Here is a 23,147-nt window from a genome sequence, read left to right as displayed (position 1 = left end):
ATCCAAGAAGGTTTTGATCAATTTTATCGTATGCTTAATTTTATTCGTCAGAAAAGAAAATGAATAATTTACACAAATCTGTAAAAATTTGGAAACAGAAAAAAAATTATTTTGAATATAAAAATTCAATTTATGTTTAGATTTGATTAAGGATATTGTTTTTATATTGATTAGTTAGATCCAATTTTAGTTTCAATATTGGGTTATATTCAAATCAAGATTTGATTAAGAATGATTGATAATCAATTTTAATAAAGTTCAATTTAGGAATCATGTGAAAGAAATAAGGACTTGATTTATTTGGTGGGTAAAGATTATGTTTCAGTAGTAAAGAATATGAGAAGAGAGAAAAATAAAGGGAAGAAGAAAAGGAAAATAAAGAACTAAAAAGAAAAAATTAAATTGTTCAAAAAATAAAAATATAGAGAGTAGTTTTAACAAATGAAAAATATAGAAAAATTACGTTGAAAGAAATGAAGAAGGGATAAAAAATTACGTTAAAAGAAATAAAAATGGAGAAAAACAGAGATAAAAAATTACGTTAAAAGAAATAAAAATGGAGAAAAACAGAAGAAGAATGAGAAGAGAATGAAAAAAATAAAGAAAAAAATTCAAAGAACATAAAAGAAGAAATTAAATTACTCAAAATGAAAAAAAAATATAGGGACCAATTGTATAATTTAACCTAAAATTTTCGTTTGAAATGATTATTTAACATGCCACGTCAGATTTTTGTTACACCGTTAATGACAATTAATGCTTAGTGACTAAAATGTTACAACACAATAATGTAGGTGACTAAATCGTAACATTTCAAAAATAAGTTACTAAAACGTAACCTAAGATAAATAAAAGTGACTATTTTGACAATTTACCCTAATATTTTTTATCAATAATTCCATTTCATTTTTAAGCATTATCTTCTTATTTATAAGTTGAAAAGATATTATGGGTAATTATAAAATAGGTGTGGATAGAAGTTATAATGAAATTGTTCCTAAAAAAAAAGTTCAAATTTAGCTGGAAATTGAGTTTTACTAAAACATGAAACTGTTTAAGCAGATTAGAGCATCACCCTTGAGTCTCTACAAGTAAATCCAAGTCATTTTGAGTGTGTGGAGGCCCAAAAGCTTCAAATCTAGGAACTATCCTGGAATTTCCTTACACATACAAACTGAAAATGAAACCCAGCCCATCTAGTAGATATGTTTCGTTTTACCAAATGTTTATTTTTTGAGTTAATTGCACCGAAATCCTCAAACTCTGACTTTCTTTCAAAATTGATCTCCAAACTTTAGAACATTCTAAATACATCTTTAAACTATCTATCAATCGAGTTCTTTCGTTATTGAAATTGTTAATTTTGTAAGATCTTTTGTGATATAATCTTATGTCATATGAAAAATTTACATGTTATTTAATGGTTAAAATAACAGTTTTAATAATTAAAGTATCTGATTGATATAATATATATAATTTAGAGATGTATTAAAAAGGTTTTAAAGTTTAGTAACCAATTCAAAATTTGTTTGGTGTGATGAACTCATATTTTTCTCTCCCGTGTTCTCGGAAGCCAAAGCAATAAATTATTCCCTGAAAACAAACAAAACTTAAGAAATTAGATGTTTCTATCGCAGATCTACTAAAATTTTCGTCTCAGAAAGAACCTTACCCTGACAGAAGAAAAAAAAAAAAAACAAAAACCATTATCCTACATTCTTTTTCAATTTTTTTTGAATTTAAGAAACTTAGAGAAGAAAGAAAAGAGAAAAATGAACATATTCAGATTAGCAGGGGACATGACCCACTTATTTAGTGTTCTTGTTTTGCTCCTCAAGATTCATACCATCAAATCTTGTGCTGGTACGTCCAGTTTTCAAATATTTACTTCAATGTTCTTCTGGGTTCATTACATTTCACTGCATTTCATTTTGTATTTTTGAATAATTTACCGCTTTAAGATTACAAAAATGGAATTTCAAGGTTATATTGAATGTGGGGTTCTGTTAATTAGTTGTCTTGTTTGAGTTGTTGTACATGGCATTCGATATCCAAACTGGAATCTTGTGAAACGTGGATGTGTAGCTTAATGAAAATGCGACATTTTTTTTTCCTGTTAGTCGGAAAGGAATTCTTGTATTTTTCTGAATGGGCTTTTAATCATTTGAATGTATATAAATTGTGTATCTGAAGTTTTAGAAGCAAGGATATATGATCATGTAGTACTTTTGTTTTAAATTAAATCAAACTTGGAAACTGTCGTGAACTGAAGACTTGAATACAAGTAATTTGTCACTCCACCATTGGAATCTTTTGCTAGTTGTTGGATTTAATGAAAATATTTAGATAGAGGTCCAAGGGGTTTGTATTAGGTAGATTTGGGAGGGTTCATGGTTTGTTAACCTGGACTTCCTAAGATGGCATCTTATTTTTGCTTGTTTTCCTTCTATCTGTAGCTAGAAATATGTCGGGATTTGAAACAGTACTAGTATTCTTCTGGCTAGGAGATTTTATGGAAATCAAAAGGCAGATTAGATCATGTAGAATTATACTGTAGGTTTGTGGTTTTTATTCTTGCTGGCCTCAGATTTCTTGACAAACTAGATAAACCATATATGATAAGGCCTAAAACTACAGCTGTAGCTGAGGTAGTTTTTGGTTTTTTCTCTTGTTATGAGGAGTTGATTTGGGGTCAATGCTACCTAACTTTAGACTTGCTTGATTGGCTTATGGGGAAGTTTTCTTTTTCTTTTCTTCTTTCCTTTTAAATGTAACTATGGGATAGGATGACAGAAGTATTCATGGGTGGCTATAGCCATTTACTCTTTGGAAGTCAAGGTTGTCACTATAAGAAGTTAGATTTTGATGGCTTTGGATCTTTTATCCTTGATGCGATTTCTTATATTTGTGCAGGCATTTCCTTGAAGACTCAGGAACTTTATGCTACTGTCTTCACTACTCGTTACCTGGATTTATTCACTACTTATATTTCTCTCTACAACACAATCATGAAGCTAATATTCCTGGGGAGTTCTATCTCAATTGTATGGTACATGCGACATCACAAGATGGTTCGTAGATCTTATGATAAGGACCAGGATACATTTCGCCATTATCTCCTTATGCTGCCTTGCCTATTGCTTGCCCTTCTTATAAATGAGAAGTTCACCTTTTTGGAGGTATTGAAATCTTTCTTCATATTACAATCAGGTTGTGTGCTAAATTTATTCTGGTCAACTTAGAAGCTATATTACAGTGTGTTTATACTAATTATTTGTTGAGAGATTATCAGGCTCTATTATTTTTCAGACTATAATTTCATCTATTGGTATTTGTCTCTAAATATTGGTTGAGCAGGTCATGTGGGCATTTTCCTTATACTTGGAAGCAGTAGCCATACTTCCTCAGCTTGTATTGTTGCAAAGGACTAGAAATATTGACAACTTGACAGGACAATATGTGTTGCTCCTTGGGTAAACTCCGCTCTATAAATCCTATACATTTTCAAGTTTGCCATGATTTTATTATATTGCCTCAAAGGACGCTTACTTCCGTGCTTTCATTTGCATATAGTGTTGCTTCATTTTGTATTAGAATATGCTTAGTTGAATGGAAAAGGGGAAGGATGAAAAGAGGTGAGTGGAAAAAAAAATAAATTTTGAGTGTGCTTGGTAAAAAGAAAAAATAAGAGAAAAGAAAATAAGGAATATGATCATTTGCCATTCCTAATGCATAAAAACAAATCATTGCAAATTGGAATGATAAGCGGAGTGGAAATGAAAACGGTGCAAGTTAAGTGTGCATTTCACAAGATTATGCATTTTTCATAGAACTTTCTTTTCTTTCCTCCTATTTTTCAACTCTACCATGCAATGGATGTAAAGAAATTTTTTTTTTCATTTTTCCATCTTTCATATCTTGTACACCAATGGAAAGAAAAAATAAATTTTTTATCCCCCCTCGAATTTTTCATATTTCCGATTCTCATTCCACTTTACCAAGCATCCTTAGTTTGGTGGGGGAGAAAAAAGCATGAGAAAGTCTCTAAATTGAGTTGACATCTTATTTTCTCTTGATTGCTGCTGATTTTCTTTTTGAGGAAAAGCTGATATGATTTTATTTCAGATAGAAGATTTTGTTTTGAAACATAGTTAATTACACCTTGATATTTTGCCAGTACAACTGATGTTCTTGTGTATCATCTGTTTCATGCTTGAATGTTGCTCTTATTCTATATCCACTATTACCAGAAGTTAAGAGATTAGACAAGATCAAATTATCCATTATAAGATTTCTAGCAGTTTGGTATGCACCTTGGCGTAGGATCTAGTCACAGGTCTAGACGGGAAAGAATTCTTGCTTCGACCTATGGTTACTCAAAAGGCAGATTCGTCCTTGACTGAACCCCCTCTCAAAATAACGTTTCTTTTGATAGAATAATTGCTTACCTCTTTATTTCATATTGGCAGCCTTTTATAGACTGTTAATAACAAAGGAAAGAGTCCTAATTGACATAAAATAGAATTCCTAACTTAGAGTTTATGAAGGAAACAAAAACCTAATATAGTAAAACTAAAACTCTTAGTAAAACCTGATATAATAAATAAATAAAACTAAATACTCCTATTGCAATTAAAGCGTCCATATCATTACTTCCCTTTTCAGAATTGAGCTTGTCCTCAAGCTCAAATTCAGAATAAACTTCAGAACTTATCCAAAATCATTTATCTCATCATCATTTTGCTTGCCTTCAACATCTGGTACTTCTATCTAAAATAACCTTTTACATTTGTGTCCCATGGAATAAGACTCGTCACAATTATAACACAGCCCTTTAGCCCTTCTTTCCGCCATTTCTATCCATGTCAATCTCTTAACAAAAGGTGCAGAAGAACCTATTTTGCCGTTGTTCCCTGTTGGTTCTATTGTTTGTCCCCCTCCCTTTGCAATGTTCGTAGTTGTTGGAATGATTGAATTGCTGTCAGTGTTTTGGGAAGTTGGCCAATTCAGGATGGCTCGAGATGACTGTTTGGAAGAGACATTTTGTTTACGTTCCAATGTTCGAGCCATATTCATTGCAACTCCAAGATTTCCCGGTTGTTGCATCTCAATATCAATTCTAAGTTCCTCTACCAATCTAGCAGTAAAAAAGTTTACTTGTTGTCGAGGTTTAAGATCAGTAGTCCTAGCAAGTAGTGATTGAAATTGGCGTTGATATTCTTCTACTGTCCCAGTTTGTCTCAAGTTTGCAAGTTCCCCTAAGGGGTTATTACTCATAGGTGGCCCAAACCTGACATGACAACACTCTCTGAAGCATTCCCAATCTAGATTTGCCTCCTCTTCTTCGAATTGATCAAACCATAATTGTGCCTCTCCTAAAAGATGGAATGAAGCTAGGCAGACTTTGTCTTCTTCGTTGGCCCGTTGATTGCCAAAAAAATTTTCGCATCTTTTTAACCATCCTAAAGGATCTCCAATCCCATCATAAGTGGAAAATTCCATCTTAGAGTATCGTGGCACCATGGCCCCACCGTGTTGCGAATCTAAATTTCTTTTCTTGCCTCCACTGCTATCTTGTTCTTCATTATTTTTTTCTGAATCCCCGTTGTCTTTTGGACCAAAAGAGATAACATCGCCACCTGCTCCTCTAATGCTTGTTGCCTTGTAGCCATTTGTTCCATGAATGCCTCCAGCTTGGCTGTCAAAGTTTTTTCGTCACCCATGACAGTTGGCTCCGATACCAAGTTGGTATGCGCCTTGGCGTAGAATCTAGTCACAGGTCTAGATGGGAAAGAATTCTTGCTTCGACCTATGGTTACTCAAAAGGCAGATTCGTCCTTGACTGAACTCCCTCTCAAAATAACGTTTCTTTTGATAGAATAATTGCTTACCTCTTTATTTCATATTGGCAGCCTTTTATAGACTGTTAATAACAAAGGAAAGAGTCCTAATTGACATAAAATAGAATTCCTAACTTAGAGTTTATGAAGGAAACAAAAACCTAATATAGTAAAACTAGAACTCTTAGTAAAACCTGATATAATAAATAAATAAAACTAAATACTCCTATTGCAATTAAAGCGTCCATATCACAGTTGCATTAAGTTATTAAGCCAAACCAAAAGTGAGGATCTCCCTTATTTGATTTTGACCAACTCATGTTGTAAGCAACAGTGGAAGTAAAGAAAAGTTCAAGAAAGCATTTTGTTCAACATGTTGAATTACAAAAGTGACATTTCCTGGAATTCATTAAACTAAAATGGCTATGATCTGTAACCATAGCCTCCATTAAGTTATTGGAGAAAAAGATTAGTAAAATACATATTGTTGGGGTTAGTATAGATGAGGTTGGCTTGAGAATATGTATTCCATGAAATATTAGGAGCAATTTAGATCTCGACATTCATATTCATTTTGTCTTTAATCCTTCTATCTGCTGTTCTTTAAAAAAAACTGGGGGATGGCTGGATTGTAACTACTTTTTCACTCGACATTTATCTGAGTTTTTATAATATGATTTCTGATGTACCCTTAACCAAACTACCTTCGGTTTCTTTCCTTTTCACGACCATGGTACATGTTGACTCAAGATACCTTAAACTTGAATACTATAGTCAGAATGAGTCCCTTGGATAATTTTCATATTGCCTTTGGTTTTGCACATACAGATATACATGTATTGTCTTAATAAGTCATCTGGTTGACTAAATATTTAATTCTTGGCAAAAGACTAATATACTTCCTTTCTTGCAGTGCATACCGAGCACTCTATGTTTTGAACTGGATTTATCGGTACTTTACTGAAGAGAACTATGTCCACTGGATAAGTACGAATTCAATACCCCACAGGAACATGGGTTTATGAGAATGTTTTTAGCAATTTATACATTTTATATTATAAACTTGTTTCTAACACCTTGTTTATATGATTGCTCTTTCAGCTTGGGTTTCAGGGATTGTCCAGACATTGCTTTATGCTGATTTCTTCTACTATTACTTCCAAAGGTAAACACTTTTCATCTACATTGCTGTTGACTTCTCATTTTTTGTTGAATTGTCTGTGCACAACATCAATGTCCAATGCATATCTAAACATAACTATGAGAATATAACCCTCCAAGTATCTTCTAAGAAGAAAAGAAACATAGAGAAAATCAAACATACATATGTGGAAGCACGATTTCCAGGCACTTACATCCTAGTCACTCTGTAAAACACTTCATACTTGTGTTGATAATTGTAATAAATCTGATTTATCTTTCTATGAATGCAGTTGGAAGAACAATGTAAAGCTCCAGTTACCAGCTTGAGACATGAATGGTGCAAGTTTGTAAGTAGCATACATAGATATAAGCTGGTCTGATTTGATGACTGGTGCTCAGCATTCTTTAGGCTGCCCTTTGTTTGGGGTGTTCTTTTTGCAAGCATGTAAGCAACATGGTAAATACCATATGCCTTGACTGAGATTCTGGTGCATATTTCTTTATATAACAGCTCAACGGATAAGTGTTTGACTGACATTGTCTTACTGTGGATACTTTGTGAGGCCAAAAGGTTTTTTTCAGGTAAGAATACAATGGAAGCCCTTATATTAGGAGCCAAATTACATTTTGCCCCTAATACTAAAAAAATAGGTAAATTAGTTTCTGTACGTTAAATCAAAGAGCATACTAGTTCTTTTGTTAACAATTCTATCTATTTCTACTATTAAAAATTGGTCCCTGTATGTCAACATGAGGTATACGTGATATTTTACGTATAATTATCTTGTTATTTTATCTGTTATACCAGTTTTTAACAAAAAAAAAAGGATGAAATTTTTAACAAAACGGATTAGTTTACTTAGTAATTTAACATATAAGGACTAATTTACTCATGTTTTAAATAAAAAGGACAAAATATAATCTGACTTCAGGGGCATTCATAATACTTTTGCTGATTTTTTCAACTTATTCACATCTTTATATGTGAAAACACGCACGTCCACACACACAAAAGAGAAGGTAGATTATGTGCAACGTTCGACATCATTATTCATCTCGTGAGGGAGAAAAAAATCTCTTCGCTGTGTTAATAATCACTTGAATATACGTATGTATGTATATATATATTCGTTTTAATGGCAGGTGCTATTGATATTATCAAATCATAAATATTAATTTATTTAATAAGCTTTATAACAATATTGATAAAATAATTGTCATTTTATTACATCAATTTAAAATATGAATTTAATTTCACAATAAAAATAATAAAATTTTGAAGCATGATATCGATTAAAAAAGGGTAAATAAGTAGCTTTTTAAACCAAACCAACCGAAATTTTAGGTTTTGGCTTTTGAAAAAGTGTTTTCAATTATTTTTTATCTCCTCATTAAATCTTATATTTTATAATATCATATGTAAAATTGACATTTTATATTCTCAAAAATATTTTTAACAAAGCACTAATAAACACTATAATTTTTCAAATTAATTTTTTGAAAGTTTTTTTTGCAACGCTTTTCAAAAACATTCCTTATCGTTAATGGTAAACTAGCCCTTAATTGTTTTTTCTTTTTAAAATTTTGCTGAGTCAGCATTAGTTGGAAAATGTATGTATTGGTGGTTGTCCATGGGCTGGGCGAGGTCAAGGCTTGCTTCCACAAAATTTTCAAGTCTAGGCTCGTTTTTGAGTCGAGTCAATCCAATTTAATACTAAAAAATTAATAAAATATTTACAAATATATATTTGTAATGGATTGTTTATATATTTTTATAATTAAATTTAATAAAAATATCTTTATTATTTAAATTAAATTCGAATTGGACCGAGTCAACTCAAAGTGCATAAATCTTTATCTAAGTCTAACCCAAATTGGACCAATCAAACCGACTACCTTGTGCTTTGACAAGTGTAATTGGAACCACAAGCCAAAAGCAAACTATTAAGGTTGGAGAGCCTAAATCCGTATAAACCCCACTAGGAAATTCCTTACTTTCTTATGTGGGATCCAAGTCCCATAACTTACAATTAACACATAACAATCCATCACACTTCGCAACTCTGGCACCCATGCAATCTAGCTTTGCACTAGCTTAATCTAGTCCTGGTCAAACACTCCAATGCCAGCGCCACCATCCGCGCCACACAATTGCAACTGAAAAACATGATGATTGGCTCTGATATAAATTGTTACAAACCTTTTTGAGAATCACACCCTAAAAATTATTTATTGAAGTTGGAGAGTCTAAGTCCAGATAAGCCTTTCTTGGAGTTCCTTTACTTTTTTATGTGGGATCCAAATTTCATACATTGCAATTGACATATAATACTCAACCAGATCTGGAAAGAGATGAAAAAAAAGAGTTCTCTTTTTTTCTAAAAAATAATGAATAATTCTTTAAGTTTTTTAGAAAAACCTAAACTTTTCAACCCGAAAAACTAGAAAACTATGAGTTTTCCTGCTTTGAAGTCAATGAAGATGCCAAATTCAGAAAATAGAGGGGAAAAAGGAACTATTTTAAAGTAAATTTTTTTTTTGGAAATTCATAGTAAAAATGATTGAAAGTGTCGAAACTATTTTTCGAAAAACGAGAATCGACCTTTTAAAACGACAGTTTGAAGTCACCACCGATCCTTTTTGATGAGGTGTGATCGGGTTACCTCAAAACGTGGTCGTTTTTCAATAAACATATTGATTTATCAAAACAACAATTTTGGTCTGCAAAAATTAGAAAAACGGGTTCGGGAGTCGGTTACGTACGAGAAAGGATTAGCACCCTCGCAACGCCCAAAATTGGTACCTAATCGATTAATTAATTCCTAACATTGAAAATTTGAAGAAAAATGTTAAAACATGATCCCTTTAAAAATGAGCGAACAACTCGAGTTGGATTTTAAGATTCACTCGTTCCAAAGGAATAAAATACCACATCCAGCACATTAGGATACAATATTCTAAGCCTCCAAAAAACTGAGATCACCTCATAATTTCCAAAACGTGCAGCGAAGTTTAAAAGGGTATTTAGTTATTTGGTCAAACAGTAAATCGAAACCCAACACGTTAGGGCACAATTTTCCAAATTTCCAAACATGAAATGTTGCCTTGTTAAAAAACTCTTGAATAAAATGCAATAATTAAGTGAAATGCATTTATTTAAGACTATGATTCATTAATAAAACCATTACATCAATGAAATATAAATACAAATGCTAAATGATAATTCACATTGCACGACATGTCAACCTCCAATGCAAATATAAATGATTAAGGAAAAATGTAATAACAATACTAATATCTCACATAGTACTAAAACAATGTCAAAGATTATATAAAGAGAATGATAAAATATGGAAATTTCAATCTAAAAAGAAAGTAAATAACGGTTCAAAAATATAAAATATATATATAAAATAAAAGCTAAGAAACAAAACAAGACTTTATATAAAGGAAATCAAATATATGATAAAGTATATAAAATTAATGACATATATAAGAAAACAATTTTTCAAAAAAGATGAAATTACAATGGATAATATATATGTATATATAAATAAAATAAAACATCAAAAAACTTGAGTAAATAGTGAAGCAATTTAAAAATGAATAAAACCACAAATAAATAATAATAATAAAACAAATTTTGGATTACAATTTAAAAAAAACTATGTAACATACATAAAAGATAATAATTAATAAGTGAATAATATATATATATATATATATATATATATATATATATATATAAATGTGTAACAATTCAAAAATAAAATTCAAGACTTTTAAAGTAAATAATCATATAAAAAATACATATAAAAAATATGAAAACAGTTGTAACTAACTAATATATATACAAATTTCTAAAGTTGATAATATATAAGCTTAACATAAATAATATACATGAAAGAAAATTAATTGAAATAAATAATATATAGGAGATTCAAAATAAATAACAATAAAACAAAAAAGTAATAAATAAATAAATCAAGACAGGTTAAGGACCAAAATAAAATGAGCACAAAAGAACAAGGATTGAAAATGCAAATGTTCCAAATCCCAAAACGCACTGCACAAGCGCGGACTAAATTGAAATATCGATCAAACTTCAGGGAGAAATGGAAAGAAGCATAACAGGTTAAATTGAAGGTGGCGCAAATAGGAAGGACTGGCCGCACAAATTACCCATTTAAGGGGAAAATGCGCGTGGACCACGTCAAAACACGCGGACTGCTTTCCACCCCCCAAAATGCTATTTTAAAATTAAATAAAACCTTCATTTTGTTTCTTTTTTTTTTAAACATCAAAACCTTTTAGAAAACTCAAAGTTTTGACCCTTTCTGCTAGGGTTTCAACCCAGCAAAGTGCAACCATCAAACCACCACCATACGGTGGACAACAGCGCACAGACAATGACCGATTTTGCCAACAGAGGAGAACCCCGACTATGCCCACGGTGGTTTGGTAAGTGCTCGCAACTATTCTCTTCTTTATTACTCTTTGCACACCAAGATAAATAAAAAAACTCAACCAACAGAATTAATCAAAAATCACCTTTCAAATTTTCTTTGCACTTGTTTCTTTGCAATTGATTTTTGTGTATATTTTGCATACAATCTGTAACCAAAAAACAAATTAATATTCATGGCTTTATATAGCCATTTTACAACTGTTTTTGTGCATATTTGCAGGTATGGTGGACGTGGCTTGGACGTGGTACAGGGATGTGCGTGGAGAACGGTGGTGGAGGACGTGGGTAGTGCGTGGAGGTGGAGGCGACGCCGGCCAAAGGGAGAGCCTCAATGCAGGGTTTGTTATTTCTGGAAAAAAAATTTGGGCCATTGGGCTTGTGTAATCAAGCCAAAATTATATTTTGGGCCAACATTTAAAACTGGGCTGTAAAATTTGTATTGGACTGTTATTATTTATTTTTGGTTTTTTTATTTTTTATGTATATGGGCTCAGGTAAAATTCGGGTCTTACAGCTGCCCCTCTTTGCTCGTTGTCGTGTAACGAGAATGAATCAAAGACCACAAAAAGGCCAATTTTGCCCGATCTTGCCACATAGACCTCTTTATGCTCATCTTCTTCAAGTAGCCCCATTTCAACCCACTGCATCTTCAGGGGTATAGGAACTGTGCTTTCAATCCACTGTACATCATTAGTCTACTCCATTACGACTTTAGGTAGATAAAACTTGTAATTTCAACCTACTCCACATTTTGGGAAATAAGATTTGCTATATTTGATCTGCTCCACTACTATCTCAGGGAGATAAGATCTACAATCCTCAGCCTGCTCCTTTGCTACCTCAAGGAGATAAGGCTAGTGACTTAAATCTGATTCCCTACTACCTCGGGAAGATATGACTACAATCTTCAACCTGCTCTGTAACCCCCCAATTTTCAGGAATTCTGTGAATGTTGGCATAGGTTTAATTATGTTAGTGGGCCTATAGAAGGCCCAAGCATAAGATAGAACCCGACAATTTTAGTTAATTTTTGTTCTATAAGAAAAAGGGGGTGAAATTATGAAATAGGACCTATGTAAAAATATTTGAAAATGCTATAGGTTAAATTGAAGTGGCCAAATAAATAGGAGTGCAAAATAGGAGGATTTACATGACAAACCTCCCATTTTACATGAAGTGGCCAGCCATCATGTTGTTGTAGACAATATGAGCACTTGATATCCATAATTCATGGTACAAATTGATAATGGGTTAGGTAAATGTTCCATGATAATAATTAGGTAAATATTCCATGATAATGGGTTAGGTAAATGTTCCATGATAATGGTTTAGGTAAATGTTCCATGATGGGCATTTCATGTCTTTTGTATTAAAGAATTAAATGGATGAAATATGAAATTTTATTAAAAGAAAAAGGGGTGAAAAGAACAAAGTTTTGTCCATCTTTGTTCATCATAGCCGAAAGTTAGAGAAGAGAAAGGAGAGGAGAAAGCTCTTGAATGTTCGGTCACTTGGGGAAGAAAATTGAAGGTAAGTTCATGGTAGTTTGCTTCTATCTTGATGTTCATGAGTTCTTCTTGATTCTACCTTAACTCTTGAAGCATATTTTGGTTTTTGGTTGTGTTGTGAGCATTTGGTCATGAATTAAAACGAAGGAAATGGTTGTTGTTTCATGTTCTTTTGATGAAAATGGAAGATATGTGAAGTTGAGCCAAACAAATGAGCATGCATGTGCTTAGATGCTAAGGGGAAAAATCGGCTAATATGTTGTGCTTTAAAATGATGAAATGGAGATTATACTTAAGTAAAATCATAGATATGTGATGATTGATTGGTGATATACATGTTTAAAAAAAACTTGCATGCAAGTTATGTGTGAAAGAGTGATTTGGTAATAAATCTGCTTGGGACAGCAGCAGTAACATGAATTTGGAAAATCACCATAAGTTGTGGGAGATGAGTTAGAAGCTGAATAAATTATGTAATTAAAGCTTGTTTAGTCTAGTTTCAAATGAAATAAACGAGAACATATTTTGAATTTTTTACAATGAGAAATTTGATTCGTAATGAAGAGTGGTCAGATTAGTCAAACAGTGAAACATGGGAAACTTTAAGAAAAATCTGGTATTGATTGGCTAAACCAAAAATTCTGAAAATTTTATGGATATAAGATATATGAGTCTATTTTCAGGGAAAATTAACAGCACTTGATTTGGAGTTTCTTAGCTCCAGTTATAAATGATTTAGTGACTGTTGTTCAGGAAGACAGCTTGCAGTGAGATTATGATTATGTGGTAAACATTGACAAAAAATTGTTAATGAGTTGCTTATTGATTTCTTATAAGCTTACTATGATCTGTAGGTGTGGTTGGCCGAATATTGTGAGGGGTTAATACGTAGTTCGTATTTGAATAGTTAGATTAATGTGTTAGTAATCCAATTGTAGGCGTTAGTGTGTGGATCTCACAAGATATCGTCGCAAGCAGTGTGTAACTAACACCCTCTTTCTTAGTCGGATCGACAAAAGTCGAAAACCGAAATGCCAAAAATCGGTATTTTGTAGATTTGCGAGTGCGAATGCTCGTGAGGTAAATCGATTAATGTTTTTGGTAAGCTGCAAAATTTGGACGCAAAGTGCATGATTTACGTGCCCTCGATATTTTTGGGCTTAATGGGCCAAAATTGGAATGATGGGCCAATCTGCTCAATTCGGTAAGAACCCTCGACGTGATTACGTTAGTACGTGATTCTGTTAGTACGTGAAAAGTAGGAATATGCATGAAAAACCCTAAAATAGATAAATTCTTGAAATACCTTTAAAAGTGGAAAATTTACGTTTTACCCTAGTAGATAAATTACGAAATACCCTAGGTTAAATTGACCTAAATGCATGTTTGATCGTTGTTATTTATTGCATGCCATGTTGTTATTATCGATGCATGGGATTGGGATATTGACGAGGAAGTACTGAAAGTGGCTTGTCCACGTCTTGGAGGCTTTGCCTCAATTTTCGTTAATCGAGCAAAGAAGGTCAAGAATCGTGGAGTGTGAAATTTGGGTGGGTTGAGCTATTCCCACATGGAGTGTAGGGCTGGTACGGTGGAGTGTAGTGGTTGGTGGGTTGAGTAGTCTCCCAAATGGGCTTGCATATGTTATTGATGTTGCATGTATTTTGAAATGGGCCTATAGGCCATATTGTTATCTGAATAAGGGCTAAGGCCCGTTTATTGTAATCTGAAAAGGGCTCGTCCAAGACCATTGTTACTGAATGGGCTTAGGCCCAATGGGCTGGAGTGACTTGGGCTTTGAATGGGTTTTCCTTACACCGAGTTTCCCAAACTCACCCTTTTATGTTCATCCACGCAGAAATCCCCAACCATAGTGGGCTTGGAGTCGTGAGGGAATTCGGAGTGGCCACCGCTCGAAAGTTTGATTTTCTTCCGTGAACTGGACATCCTTTTATTTACGTTTGAAGTTTTGGGTTTTAAATGTAATAAGGCTGCTTAATTATTTTTGATGGTTTTAATATATATTACTAAGATAGGTATTACTTATTTCAAATGTTGAAATTGGATAGCTTTAGGGCACGTTTTCAAAAACAACAATTGATTTCAAAATAACACGACAACAAGCAAAGCTTCCGCAATGAAAGTATTTTCCAAAATTAATCACTTTTCCTAAAATGACTTAATCAAATCGGTTTCCTAGAAATATCCATGATGTTAAGGTGTGGCAATGGCGGTATGCATGTCTAGGATTGGATCCGAAGGAGCTTGGTATAGCGATTCGATGGACTCACCACCTCTTTTCGGTTTCCTACCGGTGCATGACTTCCATTCACTTTAACCTATAATGAAATTATCTTTTAAAACACTAAGTAAGTTTTTTTGGATCAACAATATAAAATGTTTTGAACGCTTCGATGTGGCATGTCAGATCCAGTCATAACGTTTGGGCCGGGTTTGGGGTGTTACATGCTCTTTTGCTACCTCAGAGAGATAAGGCTGGTGGCTAAAATCTGCTCCATTGCCGATACATGGAGATAAGATTCACTGTCTTCAATCTGCTCCACTACTATTTAGGGAGATAAGATCTGCAATTTTCAGTCTGCTTCCTTGCTACCTCAAGAAGATAAGGCTTGTACCTTCAACCTGCTTTCTTGCTACCTCAGAGAGATAAGGCTAGTGGCTAAAATCTACTCCATTGCCGGTACATGGAGATAAGATTCGCAGTCTTCGATCTGCTCCACTATTGCTTTGGGAGGTAAGATCTATAATTTTCAGTCTACTCCACTACAACTTCAGGGAGATAAGATCCGTAATTTTCAGTCTACTCCACTGCAACTTCAGGGAGATAAGACTGGTATCTTGAACCTGCTCCACTGCAACTTCAGGGAGATAAGACTGGTGGCTTAAATCTACTCCATTGCCGATACATGGAGATAAGATCCGTCGTCTTCGATCTGCTCCACTACTGCTTAGAGAGATAAGATCTGTAATTTTCAGTCTGTTTCATTGCTACCTCAGAAAGATAAGACTTGTATCTTCAACCTGCTCTCTTGCTATCTCAGAGAGATAGGGCTGGTGGCTAAAATCTGCTTCATTGTCGATACATGGAGATAAGATTTGCCGTCTTCGATCTTCTCTACTATTGCTTAGGGAGATAAGATTTGCAATTTTCAGTCTGCTTTCTTACTACCTTAGGAAGATAAGACTTGTATCTTCAACCTGCTCTCTTGCTACATCAGAGAAATAAGGCTGGTGGCTAAAATCTGCTCCATTGTTGATACATGGAGATAAGATTCGCCATCTTCGATCTGCTTCACTATTGCTTAGGGAGATAAGATCTGTAATTTTCAGTCTGTTTCCTTACTACCTTAGGAAGATAAGACTTGTATCTTCAACCTACTCTCTTGCTACCTTAGAGAGATAAGGTTGGTGGCTAAAATCTGCTCCATTGCCGATACATGGAGATAAGATTCGTCGTCTTCGATCTGCTCCACTACTGCTTAGGGAGATAAGATCTGTGAATTCACTGAGGTCACCACACTGTTCTCTAGGGAACACGCCCTGTAAAGTCGGTTTCATATGCTTATGTTTATGTCAAACGATTAGGATGCTATGATCAAAATGAATCATACGCTCCTAACCAAATGCGCTATGAATGATATGAATGTAAAAATGTCACGAGAATGATTCATTTTTTAAATGCTTAAAGTGTCATCACTCGTTATTTATCAGAGTTTTATCACTGTCGTATTATGCTGCCTTCTTGCTCGGCTAGTATCTTTGACAGAAAACCATCTTCCTCACCCTAACCCACTGCAACTCAGGAGTATAGGATTTGCACTATCCCTTTTCAATCAAATGAGTTGCCACACCCCCCTCTGGGTAACATGACCAGATGCGTATGCAGAATATCAATTCTTTTTTTTGAGCATGATCCCATTTTAATGCTTAGGTGAACACTGCTCGTTATTCATCGAGGTTGTATCACCGATGCAATATCTTGTATCTGATACTTTTGAAAAAAAATCTTAAGAGGTAGTCTCAACTTAGACCCTTTCTTTTCAAACATTTCCAACCATTAGGTCTGGTGAGTTTCAAACAACAGACCTGTTTCAAGTTCTTGTACTATTTAAAAACTTCCAGAGTAATATGCAGAACTCTTTTGTAAAAGTATTATTAGTCTATTAATTATTATTTCAATACGAGCGCTTGAAAAAGATTATAAAGATAAACAAAATTGAAATTTTTTAGAAATATAATTCGAAAAGAATGGAATAGTCAAAGAAAGCAAATACTATCGTAGTACAAAAAATAAATAGATAAAGGGAAATAAAAATGAGTGCCCAAGATTTCGCAGCTTGAGCTCCTCTATACGAACTCTACGAGAACTATTTTGAGCTTTATCATGTGCCTAGGAGATCTAGAGTACCTTGTCGATGCCCCAAGGCATAGCGTACTTCCTCTTCGTCAATTCCAGCATAGTAAGACTACCACATGCCTTATCTTTGGTCGAAATTTGAATTGCCCTTTTTGGGTTTTCAATTCAAAACCCTTTTGGTCTCAAGGCGCCCTTTGCGGGTTTTCACCTTTTAAGCGAAGTACTTCTTGACTGAATCCGAATTTACTGGACTAGGTAGACTCTTTCCGTCCGTCTCAATTAATATCAGTGCCCCTCTAGAAAAAGTCTTCTTTGCCACATAAGATCCTTCCCAGTTTGGCATCCATTTCCCTCTGAAATCTTTTTGCAAATGGAGGATCTTTTTCAATACCAAGTCCCCCTCACGGAAAACTTTGGGGCGAACCTTTTTGTTGTAAGCTCGCATCATTCGCTTCTGGTATATTTGGCCATTATGGATAACCTTCGGCCTCTTTTCTTCAATCAAGTTCAACTGATCATACTGAGACTAGATCCATTCTGATTCATCAAGCTTCAACTCTGATAAAACCTGCAGAGAAGGATTTTCGACTTCAATGGGCAAAACTGCCTCCATCCCATAAACCAATGAGTAAGGTGTTGCCCAGGTAGAAGTTCTGACAGATGTTCGATAGGCATAGAGGGCAAATGGTAACTTTTCATGCCAATCCTTGTAGGTCTCAGTCATTTTCCCCACATTCTTCTTGATATTTTTATTAGCTGCCTCAATTGCACCATTCATTTTTGAGAGATATGGTGATGAGTTGTGGTGCTTAATTTTGAACTGCCTGCAGACCTCTACTATCACACTGTTATTCAAATTCAATGCGTTATCAGATATTATCCTTTCTGGCATGCCATATTGACATATGATCTCCTTCTTTAAGAACTTACTGACCGCTGACTTTGTGACGTTAGCGTATGAAGCAGCCTCTACCCACTTGGTGAAGTAATCGATGACCACAAAAATGAATCGATGTTCGTTAGAAGCCTTCAGCGAAATCGGCCCAATGACGTCCATGCCCCACATTGAGAAAAGCCATGGGGAAGTCATGACATGAAGAGGTGAATGAGACACATGAATCTTGTCTCTATAAATTTGGCACTTATGGCATTTCTTGGTATAATTGATGCAATCTCCTTCTATCGTGGACCAGTAATAATCGAATCTCATGATTTGTCTAGCCATTGTAAACCCATTGGCATGTGTCCCACAAACCCCTTCATAGACTTCTTCCAAAATTTTCTTAGCTTCAACAACGTCAACACATCTTAGCAGCACCTGATCCTTCCTCCTTTTATACAGAATCTCTCCGTCCAAGACATAGTCGCTAGCTAGCCTCCTCAACATTCTCTTATCATTTTCAGTTGCCTGGTTAGTGTATTCACGGTTCTTCACATATCGTAGAATATCATGATACCAAGGATAATCATCTCTCTCCTCTTCTTCGTCGATATTGCAGCAATGAGCTGGAGCATCACAAATACTCATCTGGATCGGCTTCATATCCTCCTGTTTATTTACTCTAATCAAAGAAGCTAACGTAGCCAAGGCATCAGCCATCTAGTTTTCATCTCGCGAGAGATAATAGAAAGCGATATCATCAAACCCCTCAATTAACTCCAAGACCAGTTTCCGATAACTAATTAGCTTGAGGTCTCTTGTTTCCCATTCACCCTTGAGCTGATAGATCACCAGTGCAGAATCCCCATACACCTTTAACACATTGATTTCATGTTTTATGGCTGCACAGATTCCCATGATACATGCTTCGTACTATGCCATACTGTTTGTGTAATCAAAATCCAATTTGCAAGTGAACGGATAATGATCTTCATTTGATATCAGGACTGCCCTAATTCCATTACCAAAAGCGTTTGACGCCCCGTCAAAATTCAGTTTCCAAGGATAATCTTCTGGAATGTCTTCGGTAGTTGCCACATACATTAGATCTTCGTTAGAGAAATCAAAGTTCAAAGGCTCGTAATCTTCTAAATCTCTACTGGCTAGAAAATCTGCTATTGCACTCTCTTTCATAGCTTTCTGGTTCATATAAACTATCTCGAATTCGGAAAGCAAAATTTGTCCTCGGGCCATCCTTCCATTTAAAGCAGTTGACTCTATTATGTACTTTAGAGGGTCTAGTTTTGAGATTAACCAAGTCGTATGGTACAATATGTACTGCCTCAATCTCTGAGTTGTCTAAACCAAAGCACAACATAGTTTCTCAATTGGCGAGTATCTCATTTCACACTCAGTGAATTTTTTACTAAGGTAGTATATCGCCTTTTCTTTCTTTCTTGTCTCATCATGTTGACCAAGCACACATCCCATTGAATTGTCAAATACTATCAGATACAGTATCAATGGCCTACCCAGACTTGGTGGCGTTAACACTGGGCGATTGGATAAATATTGTTTAACCTTGTCAAAGATCTTCTGGCACTCATCATCCCACACACCTAGGTTATGTTTCTTGAGAAGACGAAATATGGGGTCACATTTCTCAGTTAGTTGCGAAATGAACCGAGCGATGTAATTTAGTCTTCCCAAGAAACCTCAAACTTCCTTCTGAGTGCATGGCAGGGGCAATTTTGTATACTCTTGACTTTGTTGGGGTCGACCTCGATTCTCTTTTCACTGACTATGAAACTGAGCAACTTTTCTGACCTAGCCCAGAAAGTATATTTTTTTGGATTGAGCTTTATCTGAAACTTTCTCAGCCTCAAGAACAATTTCCTCAAAACTTGTATGTGCTCTTTTCCTGTTTGGGATTTTGTGATCATATCGTCAACGTAAACCTCAATCTCCTTGTGCATCATGTCATGAAACAAGGTTACCATGGCTCTTTGATATGTTGCTCCCGCATTCTTCAACCCGAATGGCTTTACCTTATAGCAAAAAGTCCCCCATAAGGTTATGAATATGGTATTTTCCATGTCTTCAGGATACATCTTTATCTGATTGTACCCAGAGAAACCAACTATGAAGGAGAACAATGAGTAACCTGCCATGTTGTCTACCAAAGTGTCGATGTGAGGCAGTGGGAAGTTGTCCTTTGGGCTGGCCTTGTTTAAGTCTCTATAATTTACACACATCCGCACTTTTCCATCTTTTTTAGGGACGAGAACAACATTGCCTATCCATTCTGAATAATTAACTACTTGCAAGAACCCAGCATCAAATTGCTTCCTGACCTCTTTCTTTATTTTTATTGCAACATCGGGTCTCATCCTTCGAAGCTTCTGTTGAACAGGCTTACACTCTTCTTTTATAGGGACGCGATGCACCACAATATCAGCGCTTAACCCAGGCATGTCTTGATATGACCATGTGAAGATATCTTTGAACTCTTGCAATAACTCAACGAGGTCTCGTCTTATTTCTTTAGTTACACAAGTTCCAATGTTCACCTCTTTCCCTTATTTCTAAGGTCACATTCTCGATTGACTCTTTATGGGGTAGGATCTATTTCTCTTCCTGCTCTACCATCCTTAACAAATCTGGAGGTAAGTTACAGTCTCTATCATCTTCAAAATCCTGAGATCCCTCCAGACACATGTCTCACTCAAAAGGGAACTCTAGGCTCATAACAACATCACTCATGTCATTGATATCTAGAGACCTATTGTAGGCACGAAATGATATCTAAAAAAAATAAATCTAAGAATAGCTTATTTGTATGGCATGATTATAAATGAAATGCAAGAAAAAGAATATTTGCTCAAGATAAAATAATATTTGCTCAGAATAAGACATAAAGGTGTATTTATATTGAAATAAAGATGTTTTGAACATGAGTCTATTTTACAAAAGATTCTTATTGCTTCTAGGCTTAAAAACAAAAAGTGTGTTTTGAACATTACTCTGTATTAGCTCTAAAAACTACAGGAACTTCTTCCACAGTCTAGTTGTCCAGAACACTTCTAGGCTCATAAAGGCGAGTACTTGCTAAGTCTTATTCTATCACATTCTCTTCAAATAATGCGTTGATACTCAAATTTTCCATCATATTCTCAACTATTCCCTCTTTTGTCATCTTCGGTTAAGGATAGATAATTATTCCTGACACGAATATACTGGATATATGAGGAAAGGTCATTGATTCCCACTTGACCTCTGCCCCACTCAATTGTGCTCTTCGTCTCTCTTGCTTCCTTTCCATCTCTTTTCTTCTTTGTTTTGCATCTGACCTATACCCTAAGCCAAACCGATCATGTTTATCATCCAAGACCGGCACCTCAACTCGTCAATGGAGATACTTCCCAAGTCCCATTCCAAGTAATGCCACTTTTCCAATTGTTAGTTACAAGCTCATCATCGTAGCTTCGGATATTTTTGGCATTGGGACCCTACCCCTTTCGATGACGAAGGTTGCATTTACAAATTCTAATGACTAAAAGGAACATTCTATTGCCTCACTATCATTTTCTATATACGGTGCATCACTAGTGACAGATGCAATAATGTCCTCCTCTACATTTATCATTATCAGCCGGCCCTCCGTCACCAACTTCAGCTTTTAGTGCAATGATAATGGTACTGCCATCGCTGAGTGAATCCAAGGCCTCCCCAATAAATAATTATAAGAAGGCGTGATGTCCATCACTAGGAAGTTTACCTTGTATGTATTTAGTCCGATCAGAAGAGGTACCTCAATCCTTCCCATTACTTTCCTTTCGGTGCCATCAAATACCCTTACTATGTTCTGGCATGTCTTCATATGAGAGCTGTCTATTGGCAACCTATTCAATGTGGACAACGACAAGACATTCAACGTTGATCCATTATCAATTAATACCCCCGGTAATGTATACCCTTTGCAGCGGGTGGTGATGTGCAAAGCCTTGGTGGATCCCATGCCCTCTGACGGTATTTCATCGTCACTGAAAGAGATAAAATTATCGGCACTTATGTTACTGACAAGACGGTCTAGCTTGTTCACCGAAATGTCATCAGCGAATAGGTTTCATTCAACACTTTTGTTAACGCATTACGGTGTACTTTAGAGTTTTGGAGCAGAGCTAATACCGATATGCATGTCGGCTGCTTGTGTAATTGTTCCACAACGCTATACTCGCTGTGCTTTAGGAACTTCAAGAATTCCTTAGCTTCTCTCTCAGTTACAGGCTTATTAATGGATAATTCTGACTTTTCTTCCCTTGCTCGACCACTAAAGATTTCCCTTTTATAGGCTAGATTTTTGTATTTGGCGTGTTGACCGGATTCCCCTTTCCTGATGATGTCACATTGCAGTTATAATTCCAAGGCACCCTTTTGCTATCATTATAAAGAAGAGCCACGGGTTTTGAATTACAACTCTTGGTGCAATTTTTGCTCCAGCTTCATTGATTCTCGGTCGTGAAATGATCACCACCGGGTGATTGACCTTAGAGACCTTCTCCATCGACCCCTCCTCCGAAGTGCATACATCTTCCTCTTTAGTAAACTCAAAGAACTCCAGCTCTTTATTGTCCATTAGACCTTATTCCAGGGCTTTGAATTTATTACATCTCTCAATCTCGTGATCTCCCTCATTGTGGAACTTACAGTAGTTCCTCGCCTCTCAGAATTTGCTACCAAGCCTTGCATGATTAAACCTCTTTCCACTATTTTTCTCCAAATCTCTCTTAACGGGGTTCTTACTTCTACAACATTCAATTTAATTCTCCTCCCCCTATTCTCGACTATTGCGTTTACCCCATTATCAATATGATTGGGTAACGGATTTCCTACACCAGGTGCATCATCGAATTTCACAACACCTATTTTG

At 35.1% G+C, this 23,147-nt stretch overlaps 2 protein-coding genes and 1 long non-coding RNA gene across 4 annotated transcripts; 2 read left to right on the top strand and 1 right to left on the bottom strand.

Moving 5' to 3' along the window:
• Positions 1-1,500: 1,500 nt before the first annotated feature.
• LOC108472097 (ER lumen protein-retaining receptor-like) lies at positions 1,501-7,714 on the top strand. 2 transcript variants are annotated; one of them, XM_017773617.2, is made up of 6 exons: positions 1,501-1,863; positions 2,914-3,179; positions 3,358-3,473; positions 6,754-6,827; positions 6,942-7,005; positions 7,274-7,714. In XM_017773617.2, exons 1-6 carry the CDS (start codon positions 1,773-1,775, stop codon positions 7,308-7,310), a joined length of 648 nt encoding a protein of 215 aa, XP_017629106.1. In that variant the 5' UTR covers positions 1,501-1,772; the 3' UTR covers positions 7,311-7,714. The 2 variants fall into 2 exon arrangements, with proteins under 2 accessions (XP_017629106.1, XP_052876419.1); XM_053020459.1 differs by lacking the exon at positions 1,501-1,863 and adding an exon at positions 2,688-2,838.
• Positions 7,715-11,288: 3,574 nt separating this feature from the next.
• Positions 11,289-12,045, top strand: LOC128281747 (uncharacterized). Its single transcript, XR_008272012.1, has 2 exons — positions 11,289-11,444; positions 11,672-12,045. It is a non-coding gene; the product is annotated as an uncharacterized LOC128281747 (long non-coding RNA).
• Positions 12,046-17,863: 5,818 nt separating this feature from the next.
• On the bottom strand, positions 17,864-18,937 carry LOC108474639 (uncharacterized). Its single transcript, XM_017776636.1, has 2 exons — positions 18,570-18,937; positions 17,864-17,990 (listed from the first exon to the last, which is right to left on the bottom strand). The coding sequence occupies exons 1-2, from the start codon at positions 18,935-18,937 to the stop codon at positions 17,864-17,866; spliced, it is 495 nt and encodes a 164-aa protein (XP_017632125.1).
• Between the last annotated feature and the right edge of the window lie 4,210 nt (positions 18,938-23,147).

This window comes from Gossypium arboreum, chromosome 10, assembly GCF_025698485.1.
Source record: "Gossypium arboreum isolate Shixiya-1 chromosome 10, ASM2569848v2, whole genome shotgun sequence".
NCBI lineage: Eukaryota > Viridiplantae > Streptophyta > Magnoliopsida > Malvales > Malvaceae > Gossypium > Gossypium arboreum.
This window is presented reverse-complemented; position numbering and strand designations above follow the sequence as displayed.

Coding starts and splice junctions, on each gene's coding strand:
- LOC108472097 (XM_017773617.2), top strand. CDS start 1,773: ATGAACATATTCAGATTAGCAGGGGACATGACCCACTTATTTAGTGTT. Junction 3,180..3,357: donor AGAAGTTCACCTTTTTGGAG/GTATTGAAATCT, acceptor TTGGTTGAGCAG/GTCATGTGGGCATTTTCCTT. Junction 6,828..6,941: donor GAACTATGTCCACTGGATAA/GTACGAATTCAA, acceptor TTGCTCTTTCAG/CTTGGGTTTCAGGGATTGTC.
- LOC108474639 (XM_017776636.1), bottom strand. CDS start 18,937: ATGGCTGATGCCTTGGCTACGTTAGCTTCTTTGATTAGAGTAAATAAA. Junction 17,991..18,569: donor TGTGGGACACATGCCAATGG/GTTTACAATGGC, acceptor AACATCTGTCAG/AACTTCTACCTGGGCAACAC.